This window comes from Phodopus roborovskii, unplaced genomic scaffold, assembly GCF_943737965.1.
Source record: "Phodopus roborovskii unplaced genomic scaffold, PHOROB, whole genome shotgun sequence".
Classification (NCBI taxonomy): Eukaryota; Metazoa; Chordata; class Mammalia; order Rodentia; family Cricetidae; genus Phodopus; species Phodopus roborovskii.
This window is the reverse complement of record NW_026126625.1, coordinates 1225243-1243912: the sequence shown is the minus strand read 5'-3', so window position 1 is coordinate 1243912 and position 18670 is coordinate 1225243. Positions and strand designations below refer to the sequence as shown.

The window sequence follows — 18670 nt, the reverse complement described above, 5'->3', positions numbered from 1 at the left end:
CAAAAAAGCTCTCTGGCCAGGGTTTTCCTTCACCAGTCTCACTGATTCAATCCTCATTAGGCTCATGTGCCTAACTGAGACCTGCTTCACCTTACACACAAAGTGTGGGTATTAGTAAATCCATTCGTTTACTTCAGAGACCATGTCAGGATCTCAGCTTTTTGTAACTATTCCTTTTCCTGTCTCTGTTCACAGGGCATAACCTTCAGTAGAAGGACAAATCACCACAGCCAGTAAGCTGCCACCTTGCCAAAGAGAGCAGCTGGACTCGTTTTAATCAGCACTTCCCAGCACAAGCCTCTGGGTCACAGAAGAATAGGCCAGAGTCTGAAATTTTCCAAAGACATTTAACATACACTGAGTGCAAAAGGCCACTTAGGTTGTCTTTGTATGAATCCAGTTGATTTGAGAAACAAATTAAAAAGGTACCGCCTTCACTGAAGACTTCACATGGGCATACTCTCTGTTTCAACCATATTATAGATGATGGTTATTGGAACAGCCCAAGAATTTACCACGGAGCAAAAGAAATAGCTTGAGAGGCTATCAGAACACCCCAGAACAGAGGAAATGGATGACTACAGGTATCGGGACAACTATGAGGGCTATGCCCCCAGTGACGGCTACTACCGGGGCAATGAGTCAAACCCAGAAGAAGATGCCCAGAGTGATGTTACAGAAGGCCATGATGAAGAGGATGAGATCTACGAGGGCGAGTACCAGGGCATTCCTCATCCAGATGATGTCAAGTCAAAACAGGCTAAGATGGCACCTTCCAGAGCAGATGGCCTTCGGGGCCAGGCAGACATGATGGCTGAGAGGATGGAAGATGAGGAGCAGTTGGCCCACCAATATGAGACCATCATTGACGAGTGTGGCCACGGACGTTTCCAGTGGACCCTCTTTTTTGTCTTGGGTTTGGCCTTGATGGCTGATGGAGTGGAAGTATTCGTGGTGAGCTTTGCCCTGCCCAGTGCAGAGAAAGACATGTGTCTGTCCAGTTCCAAGAAAGGAATGCTTGGTAAGTAGGAACTTCCAAAGATGACATCAAATATATGAAAGTAAAGGAGAATATATATATATATATATATATATATATATATATATATATATATACATATATATATATATCTTCATTATATATGTATGTATATACACAATACACACAATATATATTCTGTCATCGTTAGATATCTTAAATATGCCATGGTATCCTGCAAAGTTATACTTTTATAGTCATTTACCATTAAGGTGTTATTGTCTTATAGAAATAAATTAATCAATTGACTGGCTCAAATTTACATAGCTAGTATCAAAGCTTGATTTTCTTTTCAAATCTGTTTGATTCTTAGCTCTTTCTTTGATCCCCAAATGTTGTTCTCCTATAAAACATCTTCTGTATCCAAGTAACAATACATTTTGGAAGGGGTAAGACAGAGGTCTCTTCCATCATTCCTCCTTTATGTGTCTTCCCAGAATCCAATGGCAACTGTTCCCAGCTTCTCTTGTACTAAGAGGGAGTGGCTGAGTGCCCATGTGCCTTGGCTAACTGTTGAGCTTGGGCTTATCCACAGAGTCCATGCAGGCAGTTGAGAACCATGGTGTGAATCACAGATGGATTCTGAAGGATGGATGACAGCAGACCAGCACTGGCAGCGCCAAGCCTCAACCATCAGAGCTTTGGGCAGAGAGGATTTTGTGAACGTAGAGAGGGCATGGGCACACATGGTGTGGAATAGAAGAGATTCATCATAATAAAGCTAATGGCTTGTCTTGGTCCCCAGATGTCCCTAAGTAGTCATATCTACTCTCTAAGAGCCCAGGAAATATGAAGCTATTGAGAACTTCCTGTGAGTCAGTTTTTCATTCAAGATGAAAAATACTTGATGGCCCTCAGGAGTTCAAACCCTGTTCAGCCACCAAACTCATCAATTCAACAAATTGGTACATATTTTTGGTCTACAGAAGGATAGCACCTGTGACACAGTTTCTGGAGAGAAAATATCATGTTTCTTTACAAATATATATATATAAGGTCTTCAAGAACCCAGAAAAGACTTAATAACTTCAGGAAACTTTAGAGTATGCCTGTGTGATTCTAGACCTTGACTTTGGAGACAGAGTTAGCAAACATTTCTGAAAAGACTGAGAGAGTAAACATTTTTGAAGCCCAGATGGCCTCTGCCACGACTATCCAAATCCATCGCTGTAGTCAAAATCATCCAGAGACAATATGTAAACAAAATGGATGCAACTGCACTTAGGAGGTGGGGGCAGGAGGACCGTGAACTTGAGGGCACCCTGTGCTGTTTAGTGAGACTCTCACAAAATCTGAAAAAAACTAAAGATGTTTATGCAGAGAAACATGAAGAATTATCACTGAGAAACAAAACAACAGCAACCAAAAACTCCAGAAGTAGCCAAACAAAAAGAATGGCACTGGGCCATTAAAACTTGTCTTATACATTTATGCTTAGCTATAATCACATTTAAAATGATTACAACTGCATCAGACATGGCCAGGAAAATTAAAGGAGGCTGAGTATGTACAACCAGTCAGTATATCTAAAGGAAAAAAATGCTTTGAGAAGCTGGGAAGTCTGTCAGCTTTTTAGAAGCCAATAAAATTTAGCTGTGTGTGTGTGTGTGTGTGTGTGTGTGTGTGTGTGTGTGTGTGTACATACATACTACCCAAACTTAAATATTAAACAATATATTTTAAATAATTAATTTATTTGCATTTTATGTTCAGGTGTCTTGACTGCATGTATTCCTGTGTGTGTATCAAACATCCTGGAACCAGAGTTGCCATGTGGGTGCTGGGAATTGAACCTGGGTCCTCTAGAAGAGCAGGCAGTGCTCTCAACTTCTGAAGCATATCTCTAGCCCTGAATAGTTGATTTTTAAAAGGGCAAACAAAAGAACAAAATTCCCAACTGAAACCAGTCCATCCCTAACTGACTTTTGAAGCCATCAATTTGTTTTGTGCTGTTCCCAACTGAAACCCAAGTCCCTGTTTATTCTGGCGATGTCAATAATGCTTTAATGCCTATAAGTCTCTCTGGCACCACAGTGCCCAGCAACCTCATTAGCAGAACTACAGTATCAGGTCCGCTCCAGCCTCTTCCAGGGCCAATGCTGGGTAGGAGCCAAGGGAAGGTGGTTATGGTCTGGAAAGCTTGCATTGGTGTAATTTTGCCCCATGTTTACCAAGAAGATGCTATGACTCAAACTGAGAAGGGCACATAGATCCTGAGCAGAAATTCCCACCAGAATCATTTAGAGGTGAGTCTAAGTGAATCCCGGTAGGTGGATGACTGGGAGTCTCAGAGTTGCCTTGGAGGCTGCCCACATGACGAAAAAGACCCAGAGAGCCTTGTCTGAGAAAGTGCCAAGCAGGGCGCGATGGCAGGATGGCAGTCTTTGAAGTCTATGCTCACTCTTTTGTACCATCCTGATTTTTCCTTATGCATAGGTTATGGGAAAGAAGCTACACCCCAGAGCAGGCTTCCCTCCATGTGGGATCATGCTACAGTGGAGAATGACTGGAGCATTGGTGTTTTGATCATGGGAGTTTGGCAGCTAGCTATATCATTATCAGTTAGTGACTTAGGGCAAGTTCCAACTCCAGCAACTCAGTTTTCCTGAGGAACAAGGAAGGATAATGACACATTTGTTGTGAGGACTGAGATAATGCAGACAGAGCAACAGTATGGATGCTATCTAAACATCTCATCTCCCTTCCTTGTGCCATGCCACCATCCTGCCAGCACTGGCATGGATCCTGATTGTGTTGACATAATGGGGCAGCCTGAACATCAGGGCTTGGTTTGAATTAACACTCTGCTGATGCTTAGTGGGACAACCTCAGGCAAGTTACTCAGTTGCCTTGTGCTCTGGTTCCCTGCCCTGTAAAATGTGATGGTAATGCTTGTTGCATAGGATTTCTGTGTAGATGGACTGAATTTAACAGTATTGGACTTAATGTAGTTAACCTAGCTGTTTTACTATCTGCACCTCACAGGTGCTCAAGCTATCTTTATTGATTTTGATTGAAGTTGTTATTATTATTATTATTATTATTATTATTATTATTATTATTATTATACCAATTGTTTGGTAGTGATAAGCCACCCAAATGGAGGGCCAGATTTGCACTGATGACTTTGTACATATCCTTCAGCCAAAATGATGCTGAGTGGACCCTTAAGGTCAAACTGTTTGACCTTTGTGTTCCAACATTAACCTAGAGCTTTCTCTCTCCCATTTGTGTACTGTTTGTAAAAAACAAACAAAACAAAACAAAACAAAAACAAACAAACAAAAAAACAACAAAACAAAACAAAAAACTCTCACAAGCAAAGGCTCTAGCTTGACTCTCAGTGGCCAAGACAATAATACAGAGAACAACAAAGGTCTAATTCATAGATCATTCTTATTTTCTTGCTAGAAAGAAATTAATCAGTTCAGGAAAATTAAAGTTGCTCTCTTGGTATCTTAGTGGTTTCTCTTGAGCATTGTGTTTTAGTGAACCCCTCATAAACATCTGCCACACTGGGTAGAAAACAGGTTCAAGAAACTATGGCCAGCCCTGAATGCTCAGCCATGCTTCTATTCACCTTTAAGTCACCTTTAAGACAAGGAGAATGCAAGAATGCATCTACTTGTTAATTAAGCATGTCCTTCTTTCTTTTAATTACATGGGTGTATAGGTTCACATACATATGTGCACCCATGATTTGGGGGCTCAGAGTTTATTTGAAGCGTTCCCTTTGATCTCTTTCCACTTTACCTATCGAAGCAGGGCCTCTTGCTAAACCTTGCAGCTCACCTATTCTGGCTAGTTTAGCTAGCCAACTTGCCCTGGGAATCTCTTGTCTTTGCTCCCCAAGTGCTGGGACTCGGGTGGCTGTATGGCTGCCCAGCTTTGACATGCTTTCTGGGTGTCTGGACTCCAGTCTGAGCATGCCTTTCTTTATCCATTGAGCACTTGGTGCATTTCTTTTCCATTTTTTTTTAAGGAGCTGGAGTGTTGGCTCAGTGGGTAGGAGTACCTGTTGCTTTGTAGGGAAACTCAGGTTCAGTTTCCAGCATCTATGTGGCAGCTCATGATCATCTGAACCTCCAGTTCCAGGGCATCTGACATCCTTTTCTGGCCTTTCTGGGCACCAAGGATGATGGTGGTGCATTCACACACCTGCAGGCACAATACTCATGCACATAAAAGGAAAGCAGTCTCTTAAAGGTTTATAAAAAGGCTTTGGCAATTGCCATTCATTGAACCCAAGTACTAGAAACCTTAAGTGTGTGTTCCACTCTCAGAGCCATCCCTAGCCCTTTTCTTTCTTTCCTTCTTTTTTCTAAATTAATTTTTTTTTTGTAATAAGGTTTCATATAGTTCAGGATAGTCTGAAAGTTGTCATATAGCCAAGGATAGCCTTGAATCGCTGGTTCTTCTGCTTCTGCCTCCTAAATACTGAGATTATAAGCATGTGTCTCTATGCTTCACCTCTGACTAATTAAAGATACTTTATGTTTTATTATGTGCATGTGAGTGGGTATGCACATGTGAGTGTCATGCCTGTGGAGGCTAAAAGAAAACAGATCCTCTGGGGATGGAGTTACACAGGGTTATGAGTTGCTCAGTTTAACTTCTGCGAACTGAAGCCCAGTTCTATAGATGAATATCAAATGCTCTTAGCCACTGAGCCATTACTCCACCCCTCCCTTTATTCATTAAAAAATGTTGATCATTAATATGTGCCTGTTGCATCTCTGGTTGATAGAAATACAAGGCAAACATAGTGTTAGCATTCTGAGAGTTTTATTCTCACAAGAGCAATCAGAAAGTATGCGAAATACAGCCCAACAGCACAGGTGCATGGTGCAGTGTTCACTCACCTGTGCCACCTTTAGTAGGTGGGAAAGAAACCAAAGCAGTGTGTGTGGATGCATCTGAGGGGAGGGAGGCTTTCCTTCTGAAACACTATGATGCTAGGTCTCTCTCTCTATCTTTCTCCCTTTACTTGTTTCTTTTTCTTTCACCTTTTTAAAATTAATTCTACATGATCATTTTGCCCTTCACTCATATGGTTCTTCCCATCAGAATATTCAGTTTTCCTTCTAGTCTGTCTGCATCCTCACTATAGTCTAAATTTTCAAAATTGTGCATGTGTGTGTGTGTGTGTGTGTGTGTGTGTGTGTGTGTGTGTGTGTGCCAGGGCCTTTGCTCACTGTGTCATGCAAGGTGACAGATGATTCCCAGGTGGCTTCCTTTGATAGTTTGTCTATCCACTATCTTGACAAGAATGATGGGGTGAATGTGCATCTGATTCTACTCAGTGCTTTGCAGGTTTTTCAACCATTTCCCTGGTCTTTCTCGGGCTGTCTTTACATGACCCAGTGCGATGAGCACAGTATGAACCCCCAGTTCCCCAGATGAGGGAAGTGTTGCTTGGAGACCTTAAGTGATGAATGCCGCATTCCACTTCCTAATGACGTTTTCTAGTCCTATGTGCCCTTCATTGCTATTCATCCTTGCATGGGTTACTTGCTGCCATGAGGTTGGAAGGTTGGTTTTTTATCATGTAAAGATTTCTTCCCAGGACACCAAAGAAATGGAAGCTAAAGAGCTTGTACAATCTCTGTTAGCTGTCTTCTAATTTAAAAGCAAATTATAATAATTACACCACCATGACCGAGAGCTGTAATTTGATAAGCTTTCTCCTTTCATCAATTCTACCCTAGTATCTGATGCATGTCATCTCTAATCTTCATTGCAGCATGCAAGGTAAATATTGTCTTCATCATTTCACAGATGAGAACACGTAGACTTTAAAAGGTTAAGATAACTTGTCTAAACTAGTTGGAGACAAAACTAGGATTTGAAACTGGTTATATCTAATATCACCTATTGCTTCTCCTTTCCCTTGCTGTACCATCCATGGAAGAAGACTCTACAGGTGCCATGACACACATAATTTTAACCTTTAAGACAGATGCACTATTTAGTAAGTTACAAGTGATGGTGCTGGACTTCTAGCTAAGTGCTGACATCAGTGACAACTCATTTCTGTGGATAACAGGAGTCTCAGCCATCTGTGTCACAAAGGTCAAGGGACTACAGGCATTTGCAGTGATCCCTTAAGGCATAGACTGTCTACCCAGGGCAGGCCTCTGGAAAGTTGGAAAGCAGCCCTGCATTTTACATCATGCTAAGAAAGATGCCCCCTAAGTAATGTCTGTCACCATGGATACACCACAGCTACAGAAGCACAAATGCACCCCTCCCCCCAACTCTCCTTCAGAAATCACCTGGTGGAGGACTTGGGTCCTGTGTGGAGTTCATGACTACACAACTAAAATGGCCCATACAGGATGGTGGGTCTAAAACCCATCTTCAGTTATAAATCTTAAGCTGAATAAGCCCAGATGATCTGATTTTTATTCTTCAGGGGATTGCTTTAGTTCCTAGAGAAGGAAGGATGGATGTTATAGATATTAACAGGGAGGGAGGAAAGGTTTTAGAAATGTCATAGCCTTTGATGTACCCCCTGGGGTTCACTTAACAAAGTGGATGTGAACACTTTCTTCTCTGGGTGGGTTGACCAGGTTGCTCAGAAGTGCAGAGTGAGCATTTTGTGTTTCTCTGCAGGAAATTTTGCTGACTCAGAGGCACACATTAATCTCTGTTGGGGATGTGCAGAAAATAGTCCAAAGGACTCTCCTCCCTGCCCTGGCCTGGCTGTCTCACCTCTCCTTGGCTCTGAGAAGGGACTATTATCTTTGAAAGAAGATGTGTTAGCTGATTATAAGTCAACCATGAGACCTAAGTTACAGCATTGTTGAACCACGTGGTATCAAATGTGAAGAAGATGGAGAACTTATAGCATTTTCTTCATTTCTAGCTCCAGGAAAGAGAGCCCCATAGAGGATATAACTTGGTCAAGGTCATGAATCCTGAAACCAGAACCTGGGCCTCCTTGTTACTTATTGGTTGTCCTAGTTAGGGTTTCTATTGCTGTGACAAAATACTGTGACCAAATGCAACTTGAGTAGGGAAGGGAGGGAAGGGTTTGTTTCATCTTATGACTTTCTGGTCACACTCCATTACTGAGGGAAGTCAGGCCAGGAACTCAAGGCAGGAAGCTGAAGTCAGAAACTAAAGCAGAGGCCATGAAGGAATACTGCTTACTGACCTGATCTCTGGTTATACATCCCAGGACCACTTGTGTAGGGATGGCACCACCTACAATGGGGCAGACCCTCCTGTATCAATCACTAATCAAGAAAATGTCCTACAGACTTGCCAATAGACCAGTCTCATGAAGGCATTTTCTCACTTAAGAGTCCCTCTTCCCAAATGACTCCAGCTTGTGTCAGGTTGACAAAAACCTAGGCAGATCAACTGGCACAGAATTCTTTTTCTCTGTACCAAACTCTCTTGCCTTTGTTCCTAAGAAATGACTATATAAGCCAGTCAGGTGATCTTTTATCTGGGTGATTTCTTTTTATAGGAGACAATATGTGCATAGGATATATTTGGCTGCTTTTAAAAGTGGCTTGAAATCACAAAGGCATTACTTATTTACTGCTCCAGAATTCTCACAGTATGTGTCCCCAAGCATTGATTCAGTGACTTGCTGGTGTCAGGGATTTGAGGCTCACACCTCATGAGTGCCTTTGCCATTTCTTTAAGGTCAATAGGTCTACACTGCAGTTCTAAGAGCTCTACCTAGTCCTCAGGATAGTTTTCTAAGTAGAGAAGGGAGAGGGATGGTGGACAGTCTCTGTCTTCCTCCAGGTTCCCTTAGTCTGCCAGGACCTAGTACTCTGAGGCCTCTGAAAGATGTCTTGACTGCTTTCATTTCCTTGGTTTATCACTGGCAAAAAGAATTGGAAAAGATGGCCATCCCTAAGGGTTGGGAGGAATTTTTCAGAAAACATTTTGATTCCTGAAAAAAACAAAACAAAAACAAACAAACCCAGAACCACACCAAACCAAGGCTCTTCTAACAAAAAGAAGAGAAAACAAAGTTGGTGGGAATGCAATGGACAGGGTGTGCCACACGCACTACTTGTTTCCAAAGTAGGCTATAGCACTATCTCTACCATCTTAGACTAGTCACTTCAGCATCCCGACCCTTGGTTTCTTAATCAATAGGATTAATGTATCGTCAGCACACCATAAAGCATTTATGAGGATTAAATAAGATAGTGCATAGGGAGCTGGAGAGATGGCTCACTGGTTAAGAGCACTTACTGCTCCTGCAGAGAACCCAGATTTGGTTCCCAGTGCCCACATAGTAACTTACAACCATCTGTAACTCCAGTTCCAGGGGCTCTGACACTCTCTTGACTCCACAGGTACTAGACATACATGTGATGTACATGTGTACATGCAGGCAAAACACTCAAAAGTAAAAATAAGTAAAGCTTAAAAAAGATAATACATGGAAAGGCTCAGCATAATCTCTGCCATGTGAGGATCCACCAAATATGAGCTTATACCTATATTTTCTATGCATTTGTTTTCTACCATAAGGAGTCAGCATTTATTCACTGTCCCTCAATTAATGAGACATATGAGTCTTTTGCCTCCAGGGGCAAAAGTATTTTTATGAAGAAATATAACAATCAAAGGCCTCTGCCCATCAGCCTTCATTTCTCTGTCAGGAATGAAGGGAATCTGGAACCCAGTGTACTTGCTTTGTTCTTGAGACAGGGAATTATGTAGTTCAGGATGGCCTCAGACTTGCTTTGTGGGGGGATGACCTTTGACTCTTCATCCGACCCTAGTACCGGGACTACAGGTTTACACTATGCATGCCTGGTTTGTGCAGTGTTGAAAAGTGAGCCCAACACCTATTATGCTAGATAAGCACTCAAGAACTTAATAAAATCTTGGTAGGTCTGCCAGCATTTCTTTTTCCACAATGTTACCAGTCCAGCTACCAAAACAAGGGTAAGCTTGTTATGCTTTTTGTCCCAATGTGTCAGTCACTCTGGGAGTCCCATGTCTCCTAGGCTATACCTTATCACCCACACTCTTATCCACATGCAATGATGGGCCCCCATTTCCCTTAAGTCTTCTCTGAAAGCCATTTACCTTCTGTCTATAACCAAACTTGCTCTCCCCTCAGAGTGTTACTTGGCTGCAATACTCAGTGTGATCTGTTTTCTCTTCCACACCCTGCACTCCAGGACTCTTGACCCTCCTTAACCTCCCCAAATCACTGGTCTCTCTCCTGACCAAAAGTTGACAAACTTTAATCTTTTGTCACCAGGGTCGGCCACTTTCTACACATTCTTGTAGCAGAAATCCAGTGATATCTCGGTCTTAGTGTTTTGGTCCTTTAGGAGTTAGACTCCAGGCTCAATGTCACATTCCAAAGTCATCATTCTTGGTGGTTTCAATACTTACTTTCCAGAGCCTTAGCCTCTCTGCTCCTCTGAGTCCTCTCCAACAGACATTTGATGAAGAGAATGTCCACAGCTCCTTGCTTGGTGGCTACCTGACTTCTTGCCTCTGGCCCACACGTTTCTCCTGAGACTCAGGGAGGGGACCCACTCATTTGCACACCCACTCTCATCATCTCCCTTCTCCCAGGGGTATCACTTTTACAATTCTCACCTTCTGTGCCATCAAGAGCTTTTTCCTTTAATGGAGTGTGCTGCAGCTTCAGCAGTGTTTACTCGAATGTATCTTGCACAGAATCCACCCCTTCCCCCATTCTCCCTTGAACCTATTTGAGCAAGATTCAGTCCACTTCAGAAGCTTACTCTAGCCTAGACCACTAATGGCTCCAATGTGTTCATTCCAGTGGTTCAATCCTAATGCTCAACCCCCTGGCCTGAGTCACAGCAACTGTCACCATTACTGCCCCCCTCCACTTACTGCCCTCCCCCATCAGACTTCTCATGTCAACTGTTTCCCGTTTCCTGTTACTGCTCACTGGCTGTGCCGCTGCAGTCTCCGTCCCTAGGTTCTCTTATCTCTCTGATCTTTGAACACTGGGATTTTCTGGTGTTCTAGGCCACTCATGCCTCCGGAGAACCCATTCAGCCTCTACCTTAATGCTGCCGCTTCATCCCGCCTCTGCTGCCTCCATCTCAGCCCGTTGTCAGCGCCCCTCACTTGGAAGATGTGACAACGGTGTCCTTGCTGATTGTCAGGATCCACTTTGTGGGAAGGAGAGGCTAGGGTGGATGGAGTGTGAGAGGGAACACATGTGTGAAGAACTGCAGACAGGAGAATGACCGTGTGTGCAAGCTCTAGACGGGACACGGAGGCAGGGAAGGGCAGAGGACATCGGCACCTCAGGGCCACTCAGTGTAAACAGCATGTTAAGAGTAATTGTCAGAGGAGTGAAAATAAGAGATTGGACTCATGTGTTACATTGTATTTTTAAAAATATGAGTATTCACTTTATTAACATACTATTAAAGCTCAAATCAAGCAAGACACATGGGTTCTTAAGCAATAGATAAAAATAACTGTTTTGCTAGTAGAGTATTTTAAAAGCAGAGTTTTATTTAGCAATTCAAATTTCTGCCTCTCTGTGAAACTAAAATAAGATTGGTCATACATAATTCAGTTGTTTGAGGATAGGTGGTTGTTACTCCCTTAAATGAGACATCCATCTTTCTGTCTATCTATAATCTATATATGTATGTATGTATGTATGTATGGAGATATGTATGTATGTCTATCTGTCTGTTGGTCTGCCTACATACCTATCTATTGTCTATTTATCAATCATCTATTTTCACATTCTTTAAAAAAAATACCCCTTCTCTCTCTGTCTCTCTCTGTGTGTCTGTCTGTCTCTCTCTGTGTGTGTGTGCACTCTAACATGCTCATACATGGCATGCCTGTGTGCCAGAGGAAACAGAAAAAGGCGTAAGAGTCCCTCGAGCTAGAGATACAGGAGGTTGTAAGTCACCCGATGTGGGCTGAGGAACTGCATTTGTGTCCTTTGCAAGAGCAGAAGGCACTCTTAGCCACTGAGACATCTCTCTTACCTCTGTCTTCATATGCTTTGGTTTTCCACAGCTCCTGCACCCAGTCCTTATCAATGCCATGTGCATTACTTATCATGTTCTGTGAACATCTGGCTTAGAAACCTCAAGGTCATGATGCTTAGTTTAGTTTTTTTTTTTTAAATTTTAGTTTATTTATTATTTGTTTTAGTTTAGATATTTTAAAGGGATCCATATGACTCCTCTAAGCATGTTCATAGAAGACTTCTAATTAAAATCAAATAATATAGTGGATAATATAATGGGCTAGATGACCCAAGGGACATCTAGCTAAAGACCCAAGGGACATCTAGCCTCCAGTTTGAGCTACTCAGATATGTGTAGGAAATCTTAGTTTTGGAATTAATCAAGGCAGAAAGTGCCCAAAGGGAATCCAGGTTGAGGCAGTTGTCTATCCAGTGGTATGTGGTCAAGCCAGGTAGATTAAGCCACTATACCACCAAGAATCATCAGTGAATGACACTAGAGGCTTCTAGGAGAATTTCTGACTTTATGGCATATCATAGATGCCCCTATGTTGGCCAAAAGTCGGAGGCACACACCTAAGTGTTCACAGAGATAAAGATCAATCTGTCCCTGCACATAGGCGATACTGACTCCTGAAGAGGAGGTGTCTGGTTCAGTCACTGGGTGAAAAAGGTGTCTACGTGCTAGAAGAGCTGATGTGACATCGGCATGAATTTGGTTTCTGCCAATTTCTAGTCCCGTCACCTTCTGATCATGCGGTGTAACACTCATCAGTCCTGTCCCCTTCTTCCATTCCACATTCAAAGTCTAAGTCAGCCACATGCAGATTCCTGGCCTCTTCCAGGCACCCGCCTGCCAACATTCTTGCTGTGTTCCTTCTCTGGACTTTGATCTTATCTTTTTCAAAACCTTTTGGATTGCGAATTTTCAGAAAGCAGAGATTTTCTTTTTATTAAACACTGTTAAAGGTTTTATTTATATTATTCTAGCATGTATACTTTCTCGCTCTTGAGCCATATTCAGAATGGTCACTATGTCCTTTAAATTTGTATTTATTCTTATTATTTTGAGATTGTAATATTCTTACATCACTTCTTCTCTTTCCTGTCTCCAAACCCTCTTATACACACCCATTTCTCTCTTTCAAATTCATGTCCTTTTTTTAAAAAAATAATTGTTGTTACATATATTCGTACACAAGTAAGTATAACCAAGTAGTGGAATTTTGACTTATTCATCTCCATGTCCTTGTCATGGAATCACTTGTCATTTCTTTCAGCTTTACTCCATGATCGACCCTGTTGTGACACTCTTGAACTGTTTCTAGATCTCATCATACATAGGCTTCAGCCCTCTAAGCAAGGACCACAGCAGCAGTCACCACATAACCTTAAGACAAAAAGCTGAGGCATTGCTAAATTTTGATGAGCAATGATCATAAATAGTATGTCCATCCACAGAGCCCAGAAGAGCCACCAGAGGTGCCATACATCTATGCCTATGGTATCATTGCCTTTTATCTACCTTACTTACAATTATTTTGCATACAGTACCAAAAGAGAAACCTTGCCTTTCTACTTTGTATGTCTAGTGTAGTGTTCAAAAATGGCAGTTATAATTTTCCTACAATGTTTCCAGGGAGTCTTCACCAATGCCTCTTATTTTGAAAACTGAAGATGGTCCCTATTTTCAGGACTAGGGTGAGTCCTGGTAGGAAGCCTCATAGGGGTTCTGCATCGTTTCTGTTACAGTTGCCTCTACAATGGCTGACAGAGTCATGGTTAGGGCTCTGGAGTCTTGGCAGAATGTTTTCCTGAGGTTGGAGGTGTGTTGCCCATCCTCTAGGATGATGACTTCTCCAGGCTGCCTTAGAGGGTCCTTAGTTTCCCATAAACATGCTCTCTGGTTTAATGGTCTGTCCTAACACCATGGTGTGGAAACACGGGGCATCTTACTCTCTGATCCTCCAGTCTGCCTGCAAACCCCTAGGCTTGCTGACCACACTTAGAACATCAAACTTACATGAGGCTCAGCTTCACTCTTTCATGGAGCTGTGGCTCAGCTGGAATTGAAGAGCTGGTGGTGAGTGAGGAGGCTTCACTCTCAGGTGACAGATAATATATAAATAAAATACCTGTCAAACTTACCCAGCCCTTCTGATTTCATAGACTGTGAACCAAGATGCCTTTATGTTCTTCTATGACTTGAAACCAACATAAGACTTCTCTGGGATACTGGCATGTGTATTAGAGTTGGAAATCCCCACATTGATCATCACATCTATCTATAAACCCCAGGCCCTAGTCCAAGAGAATATCTTTATTTAAGGGAGTACATTTCAGCCAGGTGGTTGTGGAGCACACCTTTAATCCCTGCACTCAGGAGGCAGCGGCAGTTAGATCTCTGTGAGTTCAAGACCAGCCTGATCTACAAAGTGAATTCCAGGGCAATTAAGGCTACACAAGAAAACTCTGTTTCAAAGAAAGGGTGAGAGAGATAATAATAATAAATGGAAATGCACTGTCAGGAATTATCTGTTATGAATGGTGTGTGGGATGGAGATAATTTAGCTGACAGAGGTTGATTTATTTATTTTTTTATTATGGGACTGTGCTGGCTGCACAATCAAACTCAGACTGGCCTATGCTATGCCGAGACCATTGAGCCCAGGGGGTGCTGAATTTTCTCTTTGCAAAGTGTGTACATAGAGTGCAACAAATATTTGAAGTGGTTGCAGCGAAGGGGAGCTCAGAATACTTCTAGGAAAATTTCCCCAGCATAATTAGTACATTTAATTTCTATGTATTCAGGCAAGAAGCAAAAGCAAGGGACGGCTTCTTCATCCTGGGTTAATTTACTAAATAATATGAGCATCCATGTGGGGCCTCTTTTTTCCCCCACGCCACTCTAAGCACATGCAATCTGGTTATACATCTTTTTTTTTTTTTTAAATCACATTGCTGCCCCTGCTTAGGGGACGTAGCCTGTGTGTGGGAAGGAAGCCATATAGCAGTGAGGAGGTTTTGGTACATGCCTGCTATCTGGAAGGCAATCTGGCCTTACATGCTGAGAACCACAGACTCACTGATCCCCTGTCACTTCATGATCCTGTTCCTTAGGATTTATTCCAGAAAACAGCTAACAATGCAGACAATGGAGTCTGCACCAAGATGTCCTTCCCTAGGTCATTTATGAAGTGGGAAAAAGAGACTCTGAAGCTTCCAGTGCTCATGTGACTTTGACCCTGTCACTACATGAAGTATTATACCTACAGACAGAAGAGTCCAACATGCTGACAACTGCTACGTTAGATGGAAACTGTGATGGATCGTTATTTCCTTATCTTTTTTCCATTTTGGGGGTACTATTCATGTTGTCCCATAGTGAATACAAATTATTTTTTTATCGCTTTATTTATTGAACAATTACTAATGGCTTCCTTTGCTTTGGTAGTACTAGGGACTGAGTATACAGCCTTGAATGGCACTTTGCTGTTGAATACAAACCCAGCACTGAGCAAATATTAATGGAGCACCTACTATGTGCATACTTTGTGCTAAGTGTGTGGCACGCAGTGGGGGAACTTCAGCAGAATTGACAGGACTCCTGCAGGAGTCAACAGTCAGAGGAGTTTGATATTCATTGGATGAAAGGGTATCTAATAACAAATAGAGACATCTGGAAGATGAGCAGGGTGACCATTTGTTTGGGGCAGGGGTCAGCAAAGTATGGCTCAAAGTACTGGGACCTAGTTCTATTCATACTGTTTAAAGAGAAGTATATATTTATTTAAATTTTTAATTGATGGACACAAAGTACCCATATATATATATGGGATACAATGTGATAGGCTGATATATGTACATGATACAGAACTGTTAAACACCATTTTTCTCTTTTCATCCTCTATCTCTCTCTGATGCAGGTCTCATTGCATAGGTCTAATTGGTTTGGAATTGCCTGATAGACTAGCCTGGCCTTGCACTCATAGAGATCTGTCTGCTTCAGCTTCCCAAGCACTGATATTTAAGATGTGCACATTTCTCAGTCTTTATAAAATAAACAGTAAGTCTCTGTAGACTCTAGGCCAACCTCCTGTGCTCTAGAACATCCCTTCTAAGTGTATTTTCATATAAAGTACAAACTCAAAAAGGGAGGAGGAAGAGAAGGCAGTGCCAACTATATAGCAAAAACTCAGGGAGGTCTATGAAGTAACGTCCTGCAAATAAAATAGCTACTTTCTGGCCCTTGGTGGAAAAATTTGGTGAGGTGGAGTTTAGAAGATTGGGGATGTTTCTCTAATGGAATGACATTTACAATGGGAACTTAAGAAATTTGAGAGTTGGGTAGGGGAAAGTTTTCCCATTTAAGTTTTGTTAGAGAAACCTGCAAAGTATTTTTGGTGAAGGAAGCATTATATTGTAATATGGCTTCTTCTCTGGGGGGAGGGAAGTCTATTTAAAGTGTAAGCTACTATAAATAAGTACCTCCTGCAACTCTCTAGCCTCCTTTGTGATTCCTCTCATATATGGTTGGCTTGGTTTTAAAATGCCACCATTTCACTCTCAATTCCCCGAGTCCTGGCTTTATAAGGCAGTAACCCACACACAGATGAACTATTAATGACAACAATAAAAGTTTATGGTGGTTGTACATCTGCTTTCATGTTGGACCTCCACTCCCTTTCCATCTCAACTCATGTTACTCTAACAGCTCTGCAAGAAGGCCACTGGCTGACATTTGTAAAGATGTATCTGGGCTAACCATGGCCATGTTGCTGGTAATTGTGCATGACGTGAAGATGTGTCTGTTCTTTCCACCATGGCTGACACTGAAGACTCCTTTCTTTTCCACACAGGGGAATTCCATATCTTTGTTTCATTGTCACCAGTTGAAAGCTGTGCCCTCCTGGCCATATCCACCTCCATTTGACATTATTAGCTCTACTCTTTATGGAAATTTTTAATTTCCATAAAAAAACTCAGTATACTGGAGGACCCTTCCCTAATCTCCCAGCAGCCTGTTGAATGGCATTGAAGGATAATAGTTCCCATCTTTCCAAGTAGTCTCTCATCTGCTTCGAGCTAAAGTAATTTTTGATACTCCACTGCGCTCTAATTTTCCAAATTTATTATCTTAATTTCTTCAGCTAAAGACAGGTTCTGAATGAGTTTCGTAGTGCAGTCATTTCAGAGGCGTCATTAATTTCGCATTTCTCTTCCCTGGTGGATAGGATCATTTTTCTTCCATTCTTACTCCCACAGTCTCATTTAAGAAGCATATCATGTTCTTCCTGGTGCCACCATTGGCTTGGACAGGGAGGTTTACAGGTGAGAGCACCAGGCTAAGAGCCAGGAAAGCAGGGATGCAGTGATCTCAGAGCCTCAGCCAGCCAGCATCAAGTTTCTGGGGAAGCCATGAGTTTCTTGGGGCTAAACCTTTATCTGATAAAAAAGGAGATGGGGTAGAATTTAAAGTCTAATTTTTAAGATTTGCCAATTTCTTGGTGAGTCCAGACCTGTCACGGAACAGCAAGCACACCAACATTATACTAGTTATCTGAAAAGATAGACTTGGATATAAAAGATTACTAATTGAGTGAGTGAAATGATTTTTAAAAGCATGGCTTAAATGGTGAAAGATGGGTATAGCTAACACCTGCAGGACTGCAGAAATGGAGAGAAGGTGCTGGAATTATTATAATTAGTCAGATCAGAGAAGGGCTACCCTGGAGCTGTGTTTCAGAAGAAGTGTCCTGGATGGCTCACCATGATGTGAGAAAGGAGGATGGGGGCACAGTGGGGCTTCTGCCAATTGGATTCATCTGTTATCATGAGGAGGAACTGCCTCTGTGAGAGAGGATGATGAAGCCATCAGAGGCTCAACAGGATGGGAAGAGGACCTTAACCTGCTCTTTGAGTCACTCTCTCATCCTCTGTGGAGAAAGCTTAGAAGGAAGCAGCATCAAGTAAGGTCCAGAATGACTTTGGAACTGGGAGACTATAGCCTAATGCCTAGCACTGTGTTCATTCCTGGGCTAGTAAATGAATAACTTCTGGAAAAAAACAAACAAACAAAAAACACCCAAAACCAACCAAACAAACAAAAAACATGTCTTGAGGCCCTTGGGAGTTTTATTAGACATCTGTTTAGGCTTATGTTTAATTTTACACATTTATTTATTTATTTATTGTGTGTGTGTGTGTGTGTGTGTGTGTGTGTGTGTGTGTGTGTGTGTGTGTGTGTGTTGTGCAGTGGCATGCATGTGGAAATCAGAGGCCAGCTTGGGGAAATTTAGCTCTCTCCTTCCACCCTCCGAGTTACAGAGATTGAATTCAGGTTGTCTGGATCCCTGGCAATCATCTTTTCCCTCTCAGGCATCTTGTGGGGCTTGTTTTTAACCCAAAGAGTTCTAAGTGACAAGTCTACAGAACAAATCATCTTTCATGATTTGTATTTCTTTAACAACAACAACAACAACAAAAGTGTTGGAAGATGGCTTGGAGTTCGGCAAATTGTTTATGAATGAGGTAGCTAAGATTCTCATGCCCCAGAGGGCAAGAGCTTTTTCTTCAAAAACATACACTTGGTAGAGGAAACCACTGGGTTCTGAATCCAGTGTCCTCATGGTGGCTAACAGCTGTCAGTCCTTTTGCTATTC

The 18670-nt window shown here is 42.1% G+C and overlaps 1 protein-coding gene across 1 annotated transcript in view; it reads left to right on the top strand.

Annotated features, from left to right (window-relative positions):
* The first annotated feature begins 327 nt into the window (after window positions 1–327).
* The window catches only part of Sv2b (synaptic vesicle glycoprotein 2B), a 64893-nt gene continuing 46550 nt past the window's right edge, over window positions 328–18670 (top strand). The window contains exon 1 of the mRNA XM_051206569.1: window positions 328–1021. Coding sequence (XP_051062526.1) covers window positions 571–1021 — 451 coding nt within the window. The 5' untranslated portion in view covers window positions 328–570. The remainder of the gene's footprint in view (window positions 1022–18670) is intronic.